An 18,428-nucleotide genomic window follows, 5' to 3' on the forward strand; every position below is an offset into this window, starting at 1 on the left:
GTTACAATCGAAAATAATTCTCGATTGTAATATACTCGATACTTGCGAGCAAAGATTCGCCTTCGTAGTGAAGAAAATGACGGAAATAACGGGAGCGTTGCACCTGTTATAGCCGTACGCAAAAACAATCGCTTTTTCCGAGATAATTCGCGTAGATACAATTGGTTAGCATATCGAAATCGTTTCATCGGCACAGCTTCTCAAAACTCTATCCGCGATACATCCTATTCAGTCGGAGAGACGAACGATGTTAGATAAACGTTGGTCGACCATTACTTCGTGTAATTACTGATCCTCAGATACATCTTCTTATCTTCTATCTTTGCGTTTTGCACGGACTCAATCTCAACCAGTTTCCCACCATATCGTTCGAAATTTCAGGATATTAATTATTTTTGATCAAGCAATTTTCTATTTGAAATTTTTTAATTTTATTCTAATTACTAGTATATTAGTGTTATTTAAATTTTCTAATTGTATACATAAAACATAAATTTTTAAATACAATAAACAAAATCTAAATCACTTGAATATCTCAGTAATTATGTAATTCCTTTGCTATACTAAAAATTGCGTAATTTTGCAATTCCATAATTATATAATTTTTCCTACATTAAAAATTGCATAAGCCTAATATAACGATTTTTTAATATATCAAAGATGTATGACAAATGTTATTTATAAATCACAAGCATTATTATCGCGTCTTATTTTGCGTATAAATTTTTCAATTCCAATATACAATGCAATATAGAATCACAATAGTGGATGGTGATTGATGATTGTTTCGATCGTGCAGTCACCGGTAAGATTTTTTTCGAGACTTTTTTAAATTCAACCCGCCATGAGAGAAATCGAATAGAAATCAGGTGCATCGATATCGGCCTGGACCAGCGGCGGGTGACCGAAACATAAAACGTGAGCCGAGCGAGAGATAACTCTCCGCGCCGCGGAGGATCAGCTGTGGGCGCGGCGGATATCCCGCTGCGTCTCTCCAGCATGGCCGACGTCATACGCACACCCACGCCGGCCGCGTCTCTCCCCGCGCTTCCCGCTAACCGCCGCCCGTTTCCCCTTTCTCGATTCTCGCCGCATCGAATTACACGGTCGGCGAAGTAATTTACAAAGCTACGCCCGCGAAAGCGCGAGCGCGCCTCGTATCCGTTTACATCCCTCAGCCTCAGCAGCGGTGGCGGCAGCGGCATGCGCGCAAATTCGCGATCACCCGATAACGATACCGAGAGATTAATGGCGCCGCGCCGCGGCGCCTTTGTCTTTAACTGGCTAGGGGCACGTCGACAAAAGCAGTCGCGAGGTCCCTGATTAATTAGGAACACGGGCGTGGTAATGGATTGGATGTGGAGGGGAATATATTTGGCGATCGAGAAAATCACGTCACTGCTTTCTCCACTTGTCATGTGCGAAAGCGTGAATAATATAGTTTATAAGGTAAATCATATGTTGTTATAAGTTTTTGTATATTATATACGAGACGTAAAAGTATGTTATTGCAGATTTGTAAAGTATAATACAAATATGCCGAAGAGAGATTTTATTGTAGTTGGACTTTAGATATTGTAAAAGCCTATATTAAATGAAAATTTATATTGTCCTACAAAAACGATCTTATGTCACTTTCGATATAAATGCATGTATATTTGTTTTACAATGTATTAAAGAACCCCATCGATTACCGCAAAAAGAAAATAGGAAAAACGATTTTGAATAATGAAGGAATTATTTTAAGGAATTATCAAAATTGGCCACGATCGAATTGTTACGCTTGTCCATTGCGAGGGAATAAAATATAATCGCTTCCTGATTCAATTGTCTATTTAGACATTAACGCGAAGAGTCTCGTTTCTTCTCTTAACGTTTTTGACAAGAGTCACGACTTCTTCCTCCTGGACACACATCGTTACTTACGTACTTCTCGTATGAATACAGCGAGATCTCCTGTCTCGATGATGCTTCGACAAGTATCAAGCCGTTTAATCTTACGCGCATGTCACTGACGAAGCGAAAACTATTGCTACAGTTTCAAGTATCGGTGCATCCACGATGAGGTGCATCCACGGGATAATGATGTAACAAGTCATGAATATAATAGAAATATGCAATTGGGCCCTAAACACGCGTTCGCGAACTTTAATTGACGCGGAAGCACCGCACAAGGTCTATCGTTCGCCTAGAGAGATGCAGAACTCACGTGTGTCCCGCTAGTCATTTAATTCGCAAATGTGGCGGTTCGAGAAGCGTTACGTTTCGGTGCCAATTTATCGGTAAATAGGGAAACAGCAAACGATGAGTAGGCACTGAACATTAAGATAATGTTCATACCTTTTTGAAGCTAATTTCGAAGACGTAATATAAAAGAAAGCGATATATAAATAGAAACAATTTTTGTTTGTACTAAATTAATAATTTATAATACGATATTACCATATATTTCCTATTATTATATTAATTATAATATCCATATATTATATTAATACTTAATCATTTATATGTATACGTAATAAGAATTAATTCTTTTATTTTATATATATATATATATTTTTGAAAATAAATTTTTTGGTAAAAAAAATTAAAAAAATTACGCTTGCTTCATTATTAAGAATATAATTGTAACCGGAACTTTTGAAGACAAAAAAAATTTTTTTCCCGCGCGTTATTTATACATATATAAACCGATGTACGCAAGTCGACCTTTCCTCTCTGAACATGTTAATCATTTCATGTAGCGCCACAAGTACGGAGAGGATTTTAGATTGGCGAGGAAAATCCGTAGATTGGTTAACGAGGCTCGGTACGAACTCGGCGAAATTGGCTCGATTAAAACCTACGGGGCAGCTGCCCCGAGGATTGTGCTCCGTCATGTGATTGGTCCCTTCTCCCAGGTCCTTTCTTCGATCTCCTCCATTTCGAGATGCATCGATACTCGGCCATCATTAATCATGCACTTTTGTACACACTCGTCGATGGGACTCCCTGCGAGGGACATCCGAGACGCAACAAAAATGAATCTCGAAGATCGGGATTGGGCTTGAACGCAGCGATCGAGGCCAGATGTTATTAACTTATGTAAAATAAACATAAACGAAAAAGCTGCACTCCGTTATGGAGGTATCGAAACGTTAATTGTGTGACTTTTAGTATCCATATTATAATTATTTGTTGCAAAAATTTCATTTTAATCGTAAATACTAGTCGCACGACAAAATTCAAAGACAGATCGTATATGTATGTTAAGCAGTAAAATTAATTTCAAAATGGATTATTATGATTTTTCTACAAGTCTTTGATGTATATTAATAGATATTATATATGTACATACTTTGAGAAAGAGCGTACATCTTTATGCTTGATAGAGACAATAAAATACTCGTCATTTTATAGCCAAATGTATACGAGCAGATATAAAAGACGATATATGTTTAATTTCCGTGAACATTATTTTTAACATGAGATGAGTACGGAGAAAAATTAAGCATATAAAACGGAACGTTCACCCGTATTGTATACTCGCATCTATTTGATTTGCATTTAAAATATAACCCGTATATTTTCTACTTGTAGATAATGAACAAAAAGTACTTTACAGTACACATATCTTCCTCTAAGAAATCCTCTAACGTATGGTATTTTAATTAAATAATATATTATTATTATATATTAATTATATTAAAAATACCGCCGTATTAGAGGATCACAAACTTAAATTAAAATTAATTAAATTAATACGAGGATTATTAATTTTTTAATAATATCATGGCAATGAATATTTAATTTTAGGATATGGACCTAATTGAGGTTCTTTGGAAACAGGATGTGGACTTGGGATTTACGCTTGTGGAACCTACCACGGCACCTGCCAAAAAATCATCTACATCAGAAAAAGAATCAGCGGACGAAATCGAAAAGCTGAAAGCTTTGGAAGCAATTAACGCTACGAATCAAAAGGTATGAAGAAGCTTTTTCATTTTTTTTTTTTTCTAGTTAATATCTTGTTTTAGATTCTCCGAAGTTATTTATCTTTCAAAATTACAAAGTGAAACGAATTCGTTGTTTCGATCTTTCAATCGCAATGGCTAATGAGCAATTGTTTTTCGAGAACGCGCCGCTTTCTGCTTTCACGTACGTAAAAGGAAGCGTTTACTTCCATGGACTCAATTTAAACATTCGTTTCTCCATATGCCAAACGGGTCCATTGATGTCTTCCTGTGTCCCCCGGATGATTATCGGAGATAGAAAGCTATGGACGCGCGCATACACTGTACGTCAAAGAATGGCTCGCGATGTCGCGCATTTTTCGTTCTGTCTCCCGACAATCATCGACCGATCGCATCGCGCGAATAGGAAGCGACATTTTCTGCGACGCTTCAGAAGAAAAAGATTTCCAGATTTAGCTTCCGGGTATTTATACATTCATCGCAGGACATTTCGGGATATTATTTTTCATTTTTTTGTTTATCTATCATTAAGAATCAATTTGGTGACTTGATTTGAGAAAAGCGCCGTACGCTGGCATTCGTTTCAATTTGTATTAGTTAATTGATGTGCTAAGAAACATAAACATACAACAGAACGTTACGTGTATACCATAGATAGATTTGTATCGAATCATGAAATTGATCGTAAGGCATCGAACAAGAATGATGCCGCTTGTTCGATTAACAGTGGAATTGTTATCTCTCTTTATCATCTCTAGTCTGCATTTTAAATAATATAATCTTATTCGAAGGGCGCGCGTCCTGAAAGATTCGGCATACATGTATTTCTTATAAAACTTATTTCATTTTTATTAAAAAAAATTTTAATACGCGATCTTATCCTAGTTAGCGCGTGGCTTCCGCGCTCGTAATCGCTTGTAGATGATCGATCTTGATCGGAGACACTAAGCCGGTTCAATCCATAGCGATCGTTTTTGGTAGACCGAAAGAGAAATTAGGAGTCCACGCGTCCTCGGATATAATCTCGGCCGATATTCCAATCCCTGCATATATCGGCCATCGATCTTATCTTTCTAGAGTTATAAGCACACCCGGATCGACATAGCAGACGTTTTGTCTCACGATGTATTCGTGATAATATCAATGTTCCAGGAAGAGACACGTCTTTATACAGCGTCACAGATGCTGCAGTGCTTTCCTAATTTAGTCTAAATACCATGTTTTTCTTTAGTGGTGCAGATCGATTGGCCGCGATATTTTTTATTATATTTTATAATAATATTCCAATATTATATTACAGATATAAATTGAACTATATTTTTAGCATTTTTCTATTCTTTCTCTATTTTTGTAATTTTTTTTTTTTTTTTTTTTTTCCAGAAATAATTGATTCATTTAATATATTATAATATAATATATTGTGTTGACAAGTATCGCGCGAATAGAATATTTATTTCATCTACAGCGCGAGAATTGGATAATTTAAATTCTAATAGAGAATTTCTTTCATTATTCTTGCTAATATAACAACATAAGACGGATCTTTTTAATTCTCTACTACTCGGCGCATCTATGATAATGTGTCGAAACAATGTTGATTTAAATTTATCAATCACTCGAACGTAAACTAGAATTAGATTTACGAAGAACTCTTTTTTGTTGATTGAATTCCGATTGATTTTTCTCATACAATGTAAGTTTATCAATAGCGACGACTTTCCTCCGCTTGGCGCGTTTCGGTGGATGGACACGAGGTGCATTTAAGTATCCAGCTGATTCGAACCTACGAGAGCTCATCCATACGATGGTCACCGACAATGACGGTGCATCGACGTTCTGGGCGGGTAACCCATCAGACTCCTCGACGTTCTTCGTCTGCCTCTCTGTCTCATCCTCTCTTCATCCTCGCTTCTTTCGGTTCTCTCTTCTTCTCACGACCTTCGGTAGTCGGCGCTCTTTCCTTCTTTATTTCTTTCCCGACGTCGCTATGCGTCGCTTCGTCTCCATCGACCTCTTCCTCTACGAAGATCGCATTGTTCCAGCGGGTTCCACCTTTGTGGGGGCTCGCCGCCGTCTTTGAGAGTCCAATAATATGGGGAAGACCCTCGATCCCGATCGAAAGCTGACATATCGATCCGAGACACGGTCCGCGAACAGCTGAGAACAAAGAAGAGCTCAGTCTCTCGACTTCTCCTTCTCTGTCTTGCATCGCGACGGATTATTGACATGCATTGTTCCAACGTTTCGCCAGAATTGTTTCAACTAAAGACAAGCAGCGGCTTAAAAATGATATAGCGTTGTTAGAAGTTTTTTTAATTAAATATTACTTTTCCCGGATTTAAAATCCGTATCTTCGATATATTACGGACGCGACATTCGCATTATCCTGGATCTTTCTTTAGACATATATGAATCATTCGCTGAAATTGAAATCGTTTATTGAAAGACAACTTTACAGAATTACCATCCTCAAAGCTAAAGTCAAGGTGTATAGAGCAATGAAAGTATTTATTTTATAAATGATCTTGCAACGTAGAATATTTGTCAACATGTGCCATTCGAGAAGGATATCGATGTCACTAGGAAGAAGCTAGGCAAGTAAATTACCGTAAAGCGCGTTGCATGTTGCTGTTGTACAATTATCTCAAACCGCCATGACTGGTAGAAATTTTTAATCCAGAGCCAAAAGATTTAAACGATTGGTGCACGTCGCGGCGACAGGCTCCATTAGAGCGACTCCGTCTCGCTGCGAAACGGGAATGAATTATGGAGGCGTTTAGAGGAACGTCAATCTAGAAAGTAGGAAAAAGGAAGTTTGATCGAACGATTCAGGATGAAAAGCATTCGTCGCGAAGACAACAAATTTTCTCGTGCTTAGCAAACGTGGTCACGGTTTTCTTCGTGTATTTATCTATTTATTGATTCTTCGCCTTTTTTTTCAATTGATTAATATACATAAAAATATTATCAATATTATTGTATCGATTAGAGACGCGCAATTATGTTTAAAAATGTAGCAATAGATAGCTATTCTCCTGAAAAAATGTTTCTGTATATTTTCAATACTCGTTGCGAATCATTAGATCTCGTATATCTTTATATTTCATCAATCGGCAATGATTCGTACTTATTTATTGTCTGGAACAAACGTAATGCAAAACCTGATCAATTCCACTTGGAGAATTTTACTTCGTTTTAACACGAATGCGTATCGCGCAAGATGAATCGTTGCAAGGCATCTTACTTCCGATTATAGAAGATCGCTATCGTGACTGACGCGAATTTTTAATCCACCGACGCGATTCAAATGAAGCGAGCTCTCCTAGGCGACGGGCTCCATTAGGGCGACTCCGTCTCGGTGCCAGAAGAATAAAGAGGAAGACTCGTCGGGAGGATGGCGGCAAGAAGAGGATGGGTCGATTCGTGCGATATAGGAGGAGGATGTCGAAAACAACGGATTCTCTCTCTCTCTCGCCCCGTTCTCCATCCTCATCGAACGTATTTATAAAACCATCAAAATGGCTAGCGTTCATTTGTTCCTGCGATGTATCCGTGAAGCTGGCAGGGTTTGGTAAAATGATAGATGTACGCAGCATCCCCTTCGGTACGAGGGGCGCCATCGACGGACCTATCGGAACGGAAGAGAAACGAGTGAGAAAGAGAGAGAGAGAGAGAGAGAGAGAGAGAAAGCATTTGTCGATCCGAAGCGTTTCTCTCGAAAGAGAAAGAGAGATAGCGATTGAAGAGAGAGGGAGCTTTGGGAGCCAGAGAGATTGGAACACTCTGGGAGGGGTATTCCGAGGGACGTATTGATGGTCCTGGAAATTGAAAACGCCCGGTGAGCCGAAGTGGGTTTGGCTTTCTTCTCTTGTCCCGATTGTTTCCGTCGGCTGGAATTTTGGAAGAAAATGGCGCGCATGCGGTGATACCGATGATCGAAGTTACCGCGTTTTTTGCGTCCATCCCTTCCGGTAGAGCTATTTTTTGGCAACTTACTCATCTCCTTTCTCATAGAATGATTTTATTGGTATTATAAAATTATGCCTTTTCGTTTCATTTTCTATATCCAGCAATCAAGGCGTCTCATTTATCTCTTTTCTTTTTTCTTTTTGCATTATAAAAATTTTTATAATATTTAATCATTATTTATTGAAAAAGCTCTCTGGTCATTGAAATGAAATATTCAGAACGAATCACGAAATGTGAAACGTATCGCGAGTTACATACGGTTCGAGGCAGCGTGACTCGCGCCGTATCTTTGGCGGCCGCGATATTGTATTGAATTCGTATTTACTCGCGCCGATCAAGGTTGATTTGAATCATGCCTTCTATCCGCGCTAGGCCTTGTAAAGCGGTTGATCGGGGCAGACAGTTGTAACAGTTCGTAAACCTTAATTGAGAGCTATGCCGGCTATGCGAGTCCGTATCGCTGACAGGACCCCCATTGTCGCATCGAGGGCTACGTCGTCGAGCAGGACCGACGTTTCCTTCGAGAGTCGAAGAGGATGACGTTGTGGGCCCAAAATAAAGCGCAAGCCTATACGCCATCCATGACTCTTGAAAAATATTTTAGGACCAATTTTAAGATGCAGAAACATCTCAAGCAGGCAGTTTCCATATGTGTTTTTTTTTAATTTTTTTTTTTTTATTTTAGACACTAAAGGACATATATTAAAAGAATTACATTTATTCGATAACAACGCTGTGTAATATTATATGTTATAGATAAAAAATATTTTGGGATCCAAGATAATTCTAATAGTTCGTAGCGAAGTGCTGGATTTCGCATTCGATTTTAGAGATAGATTGAATTTGGTATTCATAACGTCAAGCTCAGCGTAACGCACCACTCAACAACGATATATCATATCGTCGAATGAAAAAATGACCGGAGCGTAGATAGACGGGGATGAAAGATTCGAGAGGGATCGACGAGGAAGAGCAACGAAAAAAGGGAGAGAAAAAGAGAGCGACAGAGGCGGTTTTTTAAAGGGGGAAAGGGATAGATAGAGGAGCCTGTGGTCGTGGATGGTCGCTATCAGGGACTCGCTATGATTAATGATCGAGTACAATACTGTTTTCATTAAACTCATTTCACTGCAGCTCTCATGTACCGCCACGCTACGGGCGACCTATGGTCCAGGACATACGCGCGCCCTTGGGCCCTTTTTCACGTTGGCGGTAGGGTCGCTCGGCCGCTTGATTATGACGTCTCCATAAGAATCGACCTTGGCCGACTCGAATGGCGTTCGACTGAATTCGGCCATTGTTGCCCAACTTGTTGACGAGCTTCATCTTAAATTCGTCGGCTTCGTAATCATCTTTGTTGAAATTACGTTTTATGATCGCGGACTCTGGTACCGATCACATCTCACTTCGAGAGCGAGGCTCCTTCACCCTGCTCCTTAACACCTTTTTGATACCGCAACGTCGTTAATTACGGTCAACGCTCGTTACATCTCTTTCAATCTAATTTTCCAGCTAATTTACTCTTTGTTACGATTTATGCACTGTTATTAATTGATTAATTATAATTAGCAGATAAATTAATATTTATCATATTATATAATTAATATAGTTTGATAAACTTTACTCGTGGCGACGAGTTGTGTTTATCTGAACATTTTCTGACATCTCAGAACGAAAGGAAACCCTTTCGTTTGATCGGACTTATCGCTTACCGGAAAAAGTTATTTCCAGGATGATGGCAAAGAGTCTGAACCGCAAGAAGATGATCCTTGGGCAGGACTTCCTTACACCGTGGATCTTGAAACCGGTAAGCTTATTTGTGATATTTTTTTTATCTCTGCGTCATCTCTTATATTTATTAAATAATTCGGTTTAAAATAACGCATTTGATTGATTAAATTACACGTTTATCGAAGATGATCGAAATTTCGTTTACAAATACTAATTAAAGAATTGATTAGTACGTACGTTGCGCGCATGTTTTATGTTTAGCACATTAGTTTGTGTGCTAGCAAGAACAAGTAGATACATCTGGCGTTCTTGCTGCTCTTTATGTCCGGAGTGTATCGAATTAACGCGGCAATTTGTAAGATCCAATCCGAACATTCGCTATAGTCCGAGCCTGCCGCACCTGGCCGCACCTTCGCGCGGCTAATTAGCATAAACACGCCGATCGAATGCACTTCGCCGATCATTCCTTTAGAAATATACCGTAGACCGTGAAACACCTTGTCACCATACATAGTGAAAGAACACATTATCAAAATCGTGTGGTCTTAACGTAATCTTAAAAAATGGCGTTAGTATCAAATTAAAAAAGGCAAAAAATATTTTGTGCAACTCTTAATAAGATATCGAAGGTACTAGGGCAATTAAATTGAGTATTATAGTTTCTCGTGAATAGCGATTACGAATACGGTGTAAGGGTTATATAATTAAGTAACTGGTTCGTCAAAATTAAAGACTCTAACCGTAATATAAAATCAACAGAATTATAATATTGTATAAATGGAATCCGTGTATCATATAAATATGATATATTGGTTTTTTTTTTTTATTATTTTGCATTTTCTGTCGCATAATAAAAAGAGAGATGAATACGTTACCAGCGAGAAATGTTACGCGACACGAGCCGCATGTGGGAGAACGAGGATACTTTTCGCGCGAATGTCGGGAGCGAGAGAGAAATGGAAGGAGACTGTAACGAGCGCGCATGTAACACACTGCAGCGTCTACCTGCATGCCAAGGTGCACTTTATTCAGATATATAACTATGGGTTTCCAAGCAGGCAGGTTCCAGTTCCGGAGAACTCGAGGTTGGGGAGTGGCTTCAGGAACGCCCTCGCTACCTTCCTCCCTACCTTCTCGTCTTTTCAACCCCACCAGCCTGTCCAGCCCTTCGGTCGGGTTCGGTTCCCCTCTCCTTCTCTGCATTTAATTACTTTGCGCCCGACAGAATATACGCCTAGCTATGAGACACTCTACGTCGAGCATGCTATCGACGGTTGACGAAGGTCCGCTTGTTAAATTCTCCTTAGAAATCTATATATATGTATGTATATATATATGCTTCAAGAATCATTTTAAAGTAATCGACAAGCTAAAAATATTAGAAATCCGGAGAAATTTTTTTTACATTTGTACATTTTTACTGTCTCTTACAGATTGTAAGATTCTCTCTCTCTCTCTTTCTCTATATATACCATATATATATATATTTTACAGAGATTATACGCGCGGTTTATATAAAAATTATTTCGGGATATTGATGTCTCCTTTTTCAATTTTTTTTTTTTTTTTTTTTTTTCCAGCCGCGTACAGTTTCTAGTTTATCTGTCAAAAGTAATATCGAGAAATTATTGACAGCTTAAGGAGAGCGCTATGAATTGAAGTATTTCTTCGCTTACGAGGACGATACGCGGAAACAAATTAATCCGTTAGTGCGGTAATAACTTTTTGAGCGGATAATGGACCAAGAAGAGCAGCAGAGCTCATTACGCGGTTATCTCGTCGTCGATCAATCGAGATATTCGGCGCATGGCGTATATGATTAATGAGTTACTAGACTAATACATAAAAAATCCTTCCATCATCCTTATTTCGTAGGGCTTGATGGGAGAAAATGTAGCCCGTTGTAATATAAAGCAAGAGTGTGATGCGTGCGTTGAAAAAGAAATAGCGATCGAGTCGATCGAAAATTAATTGTAAAATCTTTGAAGAAAGTTGATACATTATTTTATCTGACTCTGAATCATAAAAGCTTGCACTTGTGCGGAATCAGAAAATCTCGGCTGCACGATACACGTGCAATTATAATTATGTATTAATTTATGTGTGTCTTAATATACATATATAATAGCTAGCATACCGATTTTTTCTTTCTACGATGTGTACGATACATCTTGTAATTTCTAGATTTTTTTCGTTTTGATGCTTTGGTTAGAGTGGACTTACATAAACAAAGAAGTCTCATTTTTAATCAACATACTAAAACGATCTTGTTCTAATATGAATTGAAGTTAAAACTTGATTTAAAGCTAAAAAAATTGTATTATTAAATATTACAAAATTATTGAAGATTTAATTTTTATCATCGTTTTTGATAAAAAAGGACTTTAAGTTTATCATAAAATCTGTCATTAAAAAGCTATATCGATACTGGATTGTACGAGAACAAATATTATATAATATTAGGTGTACAACTTTGCTTCCGCCATTTTTTCCCGAAATTCGAGGCTTTATTGTAAAAAACTGGTTATACATTTATGATTCGTTTTGAAATTGCTCGTTGAATCACTCCCAATGATCGTGCCAATTCTTTTTGACTTTGACTCGAGTCTTCGTTAAGTAACGCCTCCAATTCTGCATCTTCGAAAACCTTCTCTCTTCCATCGCTATGCCGGTCTTCGACGTGAAAATCACCGTTCTTGAAGCGTCGAAACCACTCACGACACGTTCTTTCGCTAATAGCGGCTTCGCCATAAGTATTTGAGAGCATTCGATGGGCCTCAGCCGCAGATTTCTTCATATTGAAGCAGAAAATTAAAACTTCCCGCAAATGACGAGAATTTGGCTCGTAAACTGACATTTTCAATCGAGAATAACTTTATGACGCAGACACAAATCGACTAATGTTTCTATGAGGTTATGTTGACAGATGCCCAAGTTTATCGCACGACGTCTATGATCTATTTATTTCGACCGCTACTTACCGCTAAAGCCATCTATAGGAAAACGGCGGAAGCAAAGTTGTACACCTAATATATTTACAGAATAGACTTCGCATCAATCGCCATATCCGCGCGCGAAGTGTTAGTGTAGTTTGTAATTTGAAATGAAAAGAAACCAAGGGGAGAATGTAAACGGAAAGAGGCAGTATAAATGTTACCGCTGCAACGCAAGGTGCTTGTACCAATTTGACGAAGCATGATGGATTATACGGCGGTTCGTGTAAAAAATTTACATTCACAGAATAAATTATCATAACATTGTCTCGAACGTGTGCGTGCGTATTATAGGTGCGCTTTTGGTACATTTTATTATATCAACGTATCCGTCAATCACCTCTATTAAGCTAGCAGGACCAAATCAGCAGAATCAAACTGGACCTATCAGATTATTTAGTACCCATTTTGTACTAATTTGTACCAATAATAATAATTTTGTACCTCGTGCCATTTTCAAAAAAACCGTGGCGCTGCTACCATCAAATTAAGCTAGCAGGACCAAACTAAAACAAAACAAAAAAATAAAAATAAGACCAGAAATAGAAAGGGCTGAATTTGTACTAATTTGTACCACCCAAATAAACTCAATATATTTAGCCCTTATGCTTAAAACAACCCCCAATTGAATTTAGCCCAATTAAGCTCAAGAGTAAAGTACTCTTTCCAATCAGCAGAATCAATCGCTACTTACACACTGGACGCGGCATAATTTGTACCGCCAAAATGTGAAGTTTCAAATTTTGTACCCCCGCCGTTCCTTCGAAAACTACCCCCGACTTCTATCTGTCTCAAAAGTAAAGTACCCTTCGCGACGAGCAGAATCAATCACTACTTGTACACACAACGCGACATAATTCGTACCATCAAAATCTAAAGTTTCAGATTTTGTACCCCGTTTTTTTTTTTATTGTGTTTTTCATGTAGTTTTTCGTTCACAAACACATACATACACATCCTCATGCATACCCGTATACATGCAAGTACGTATGTTTATTTCAATACCTTTATACGTAGAATCATTAAAAAAATTTAGAATAAATTCATTACTGAAAAACATAATAAAAAAAAAACAGGGTACAAAATCTGAAACTTTAGATTTTGATGGTACGAATTATGTCGCGTTGTGTGTACAAGTAGCGATTGATTCTGCTCGTGGCGATAGGTATTTTACTCTTGAGACTGAGATGGGTCGGGGGTAGTTTTCGAAGGAACGGCGGGGGTACAAAATTTGAAACTTCACATTTTGGCGGTACAAATTATGTCGCGCCGAGTGTACAAGTAGCGATTGATTCTGCTCGTGGCGAAAGGTACTTTACTCTTGAGATTGAGATGGGTCGGGGGTAATTTTCGAATGAACGGCGGGGGTACAAAATCTGTAACTTCAGATTTTGATGGTACAAATTATGTCGCGTTGTGTGTACAAGTAGCGATTGATTCTGCTCGTCGCGAAGGGTACTTTACTCTTAAGACGGATAGAAGTCGGGGGTAGTTTACGAAGGAACGCCGGGGGTACAAAATTTGAAACTTCACATTTTGGCGGTACAAATTATGCCGCGTCCAGTGTGTAAGTAGCGATTGATTCTGCTGATTGGAAAGAGTACTTTACTCTTGAGCTTAATAGGGCTAAATTCAATTGGGGGTTGTTTTAAGCATAAGGGCTAAATATATTGAGTTTATTTGGGTGGTACAAATTAGTACAAATTCAGCCCTTTCTATTTCTGGTCTTATTTTTATTTTTTTGTTTTGTTTTAGTTTGGTCCTGCTAGCTTAATTTGATGGTAGCATCGCCACGGTTTTTTTGAAAATGGCACGAGGTACAAAATTATTATTATTGGTACAAATTAGTACAAAATGGGTACTAAATAATCTGATAGGTCCAGTTTGATTCTGCTGATTTGGTCCTGCTAGCTTAATAGAGGTCCGTCAATCAGTGTCGGCCAAATGGATTTTTAGGGCCGCGATGCATTTTATTCGTGGCGCGTATTTTATTCATCTTGAAAATATTCGATTCTCGTGATAGATTTGCGTGATTTAGTCGAGGTGAAACTTATTTGAACCTCGAGATTCTTATCAAAAATACCTGGTGGCTTAGTGTTTGTGTGATTGGAAATTAATAACATAACCCGATCTATGCCATATACTCGTGATACTTTTATATTTATTATTACGATATGTCTATATGCGAACGGAAAGGTTCGAATAATCGTTTAGCCGACTATTAACACCTTCTATACTGAATAGCTTATATCGAGATCGATGTTGCGCTAAGAGATATATCGGTTCTCGTTACGCCTCGTAAGATTCAAGTCATGTAATAGGCGTTCAGCCTCTACAACCCCACCTTCTCAGATATGTGCCTGTGACATTATCTGTAGTTTAGATTATGCGGACGAAGGAGATTAGATCGTATAAAATTATCGCAGAGAAACTCTATAATATTCTACATAAAAGTGAAATGGTTTGTTAAACTATTACACTTGTAGATATATTGCTTAATGTTACGCAATAAAAACCTGATTCAAAAAATGAAAATTGACGCGGGAAACATAATGATCTTTTAATTATTATATAATGAAAAATAATTTTACTCCGATTTTTCGTTTCTTTCATTAAATTTTGGCGTTAAGTTAACTATTATTGAATTTATCAACGAAAAATATATAATTTATAAAGTTAAATATTTGTCTTATTATGACAAAAATTTGGCAGTTTTGTACGCGGAAAACATTACGTGCGTATAATTAAATGTTAAGAATAAATTCCTTTATCTTACATTTTTTAAATAAATCTTTTTTATCGCTTGCATTTCATAAGTAACACATACCGCATCTCATTCTAAATATTGCATAGTACATATTACATGAATAACTACAATTTCGATTTGCAATTTTACTCCTACGCAATATACACCCGATATACACTCGTGTCTTATTCTCACGGTAATCGCATGCCGATGACAGTTCCAACATTTATTCCACGTGGTTGATTTTTTTTTTTTTGCATAAAATACGAGTGTCTCTTGTTTTATTTTATTATATCAATGGATATAATGATCACTGTGGAAAATGATTTTTGAAATGATGATTATTACAACTATTCACTTGCGCTGTAAAAATGTATTATTACGCGAAATACCAAACGATATGAATAATTAAGATTTATTTTATTCTTTCAATAATTGTGTTTGAAGATATTTAAGAATATGCGCTTGTGGCCTATTCTAATTACTTTTAGTTAAAATTAACTGACCGAAAAATTTACGTTTAGCTGTTGAAAAATATATAATTTTAGCATATTTTAAATATTTAACCAATAATTTCTTATAATGCAACGTTTACATAAGATTTTCTGTACATTTTGAACATAGATATGACCAATGACAATATGATATTACATCTCAAAACGTAATTGAATAAATAATTTACAATTTTTTTCTCTCGTCAAGCATTAATAAAAAAGTATCTATCTCTCGTGATTTAAAAGCTATTGCTAATGCAATTTCTTTGATATTTTAGTAAATTGAGGAAATGCTGTGTATCGATACAAGACGAAATGTTCGAGTGTTGTAGGATAGCAAAATTAAGATTGGTGGGGATTTCTAGAGAGACGCATGCGTGAGCGCGTAACGCCGAACATCTGCCACGTGCGCGGGCGGCGCATAGTGCGTAGATCCGTTGCGTGGACTGAAATCTCGAGGGGGAACATCGTGAAAAGTATGGCCGCATCCGCCATGCGTATGCGCAGCCGCCTGAGGATTGGCTATTTTTTTATCCACTTTCAACTCTAATATATCGAAATGTTAATTAACGGATAGGCGTAGAAGCCATTATACATGTATATAAGTAATGTCTTCTATCGAACTTCATTACATTATATTTATGAAGTCCATAGATGAAAGAGATCCAGAGGATCAATCTTTTCTACGGTGGTAAAATTGAGTTTTTTTTTTTTTTTACAATAGTTGCACTCATTACAGACAGTGCTCCGAGTTTTTATTTATCCAAGAGTTTTTTATACTATATATGATGAAGGTATTTTATTTCATGAACATGTGAATATAACAATTTTCTAGTTTATTGCGGAGTTATATAGAATATAACGCTCTCGTATATAATCACAAACGAATAAGAGAAAGTTCAAAATGTTCAAATATTTCTTTTATTCTCATAAAATCTATAAAAGATTGAAACAATTTCTGAGATAATTTGATGATTATGTAACATGTCAAGAATTAATCTGTTTTATTTTCGAACTCCTCAATTTTAACCGTAAATAATATTGCGATTACAATTATCGGCGAATATATTTACGACTTTACAGATTGATAATGAGTATATAACTTTTCGACAAATATAGAAAGGATGATACGAAAAGAATAGAAATGAGAAAATGCAGTTGGCGAAAGAATGATAGGTGTAATCGATAGAATCGCGTTGCGTTAATTTCCTCTTCGATTCGTCAAGGATTGCCACGAGGGGAAAAAAATAATATCCGACTATCTCCACGCGTGGCAATAACCGTGACCAATTTCTCCTGAAGTGGATTTGGGATTAGACGCGGGAAGTCCACTTCGGACCGTTCCGGATCGCTCCGGAACGCTCCGCGATTCCCGAAAGGTTCTCGTCATTCCTCTTTTCGAGAATAACTGCAAAAAATCAGCTGGAATTATAATTCCTTTTCCTTCGCGACCTTCTTAATTTCGTTAGAAAAACTGGACTATTCGAGGGTTGTAACAGGGAACGAATGCGCCAAGGATCAAAAGGATTTAACGATAATAAATTCCGCGAGAGAAATTATGCCCTGGATTTTCTCGCCCTCAATTCGCCATTCATTGTAGAATTTTTGTGGACGCTATTCGACTCCTCGCTACGTCCCAAGAGGGAATCAATATTTGGAGCTGTGCGTGTTCCGCCATGTTAGTCCAGCTATGCCCAGCCAGCAGCGGCCCCCATGAGGGATGTGTCTGTGAGGGCAGCTGGCGAGGCGTGTACGGGGTTACAGGGATACTCGGGGCCATGACTTGCCACATCCACCCCTGTAACGCGAGCACGCACCATTACTCATATCGCGGCTCGTTGCACGCCACGGATTCGGGACGAATCCAGGAGGGCACTTTCAGGAAGCCTCGGGATGAAAATAGACGGGGCAACAATAGCCGCGACGTCGCGTCTAGCTTCGTGCCGGCACAATACGTAATGCGAATATATTAATCGCGCCAGCATAAAATATGTAATACAAAAATATATATATATACTCGACGAAATTCAAACATTTTGCGAGCATGCGGGGAGATGCGAATGTGATAAAGATCCGAAAGTTGTTTGTAATAAAAATACTTTTTTTCTCTAAAAGAGATTATTCATACATATTTACGATACATATTTGTAGGGACGGGAGAAAGTATATTCGACTTTTTAAGATAATCTATGTGCATATAATACATTGCACTTTCACACATTTGTTAAATACGCAGATCCCCAAGAAATTAATTAGCTAATTGGATTCCGAATTCCATCTTCGTAAAATATACGTTGGTCGTGCAAGATGCAGAATGATAATACTCGAAATTATCTTGCGAATATCTCGCTAGCACATAACATACAAGCATTATCCGTAATGAAGGCTGACATTGATAAATATAATTATAATAATGTATTATGCGTTTCTCTCGCATAGTACTTGCAAATCGAGTAGCGATTCGAAGACCGATCGCAACATCCGGCGTAATTATATCTGTCCAGATTGGCGAGCCGGATTCCTCTCCTTCGTCCGAGCGTTT

General features: G+C 37.7%; 1 protein-coding gene across 4 annotated transcripts in view; it reads left to right on the forward strand.

Moving 5' to 3' along the window:
* Positions 1–18,428, forward strand: part of Cnc (NFE2 like bZIP transcription factor cap-n-collar) — a 105,282-nt gene that overhangs the window by 29,884 nt on the left and 56,970 nt on the right. For all 4 annotated transcript variants that reach the window (XM_070314439.1, XM_070314438.1, XM_070314440.1 and 1 more), the window contains exons 2-3: positions 3,796–3,963; positions 9,654–9,729. In XM_070314439.1, the coding sequence (XP_070170540.1) occupies positions 3,796–3,963; positions 9,654–9,729 (244 nt within the window). The remainder of the gene's footprint in view (positions 1–3,795; positions 3,964–9,653; positions 9,730–18,428) is intronic.

This window comes from Polyergus mexicanus, unplaced genomic scaffold (assembly GCF_030449975.1).
Source record: "Polyergus mexicanus isolate NDT 795.1 unplaced genomic scaffold, iyPolMexi1.0 SCAF_27, whole genome shotgun sequence".
Lineage (NCBI taxonomy): Eukaryota > Metazoa > Arthropoda > Insecta > Hymenoptera > Formicidae > Polyergus > Polyergus mexicanus.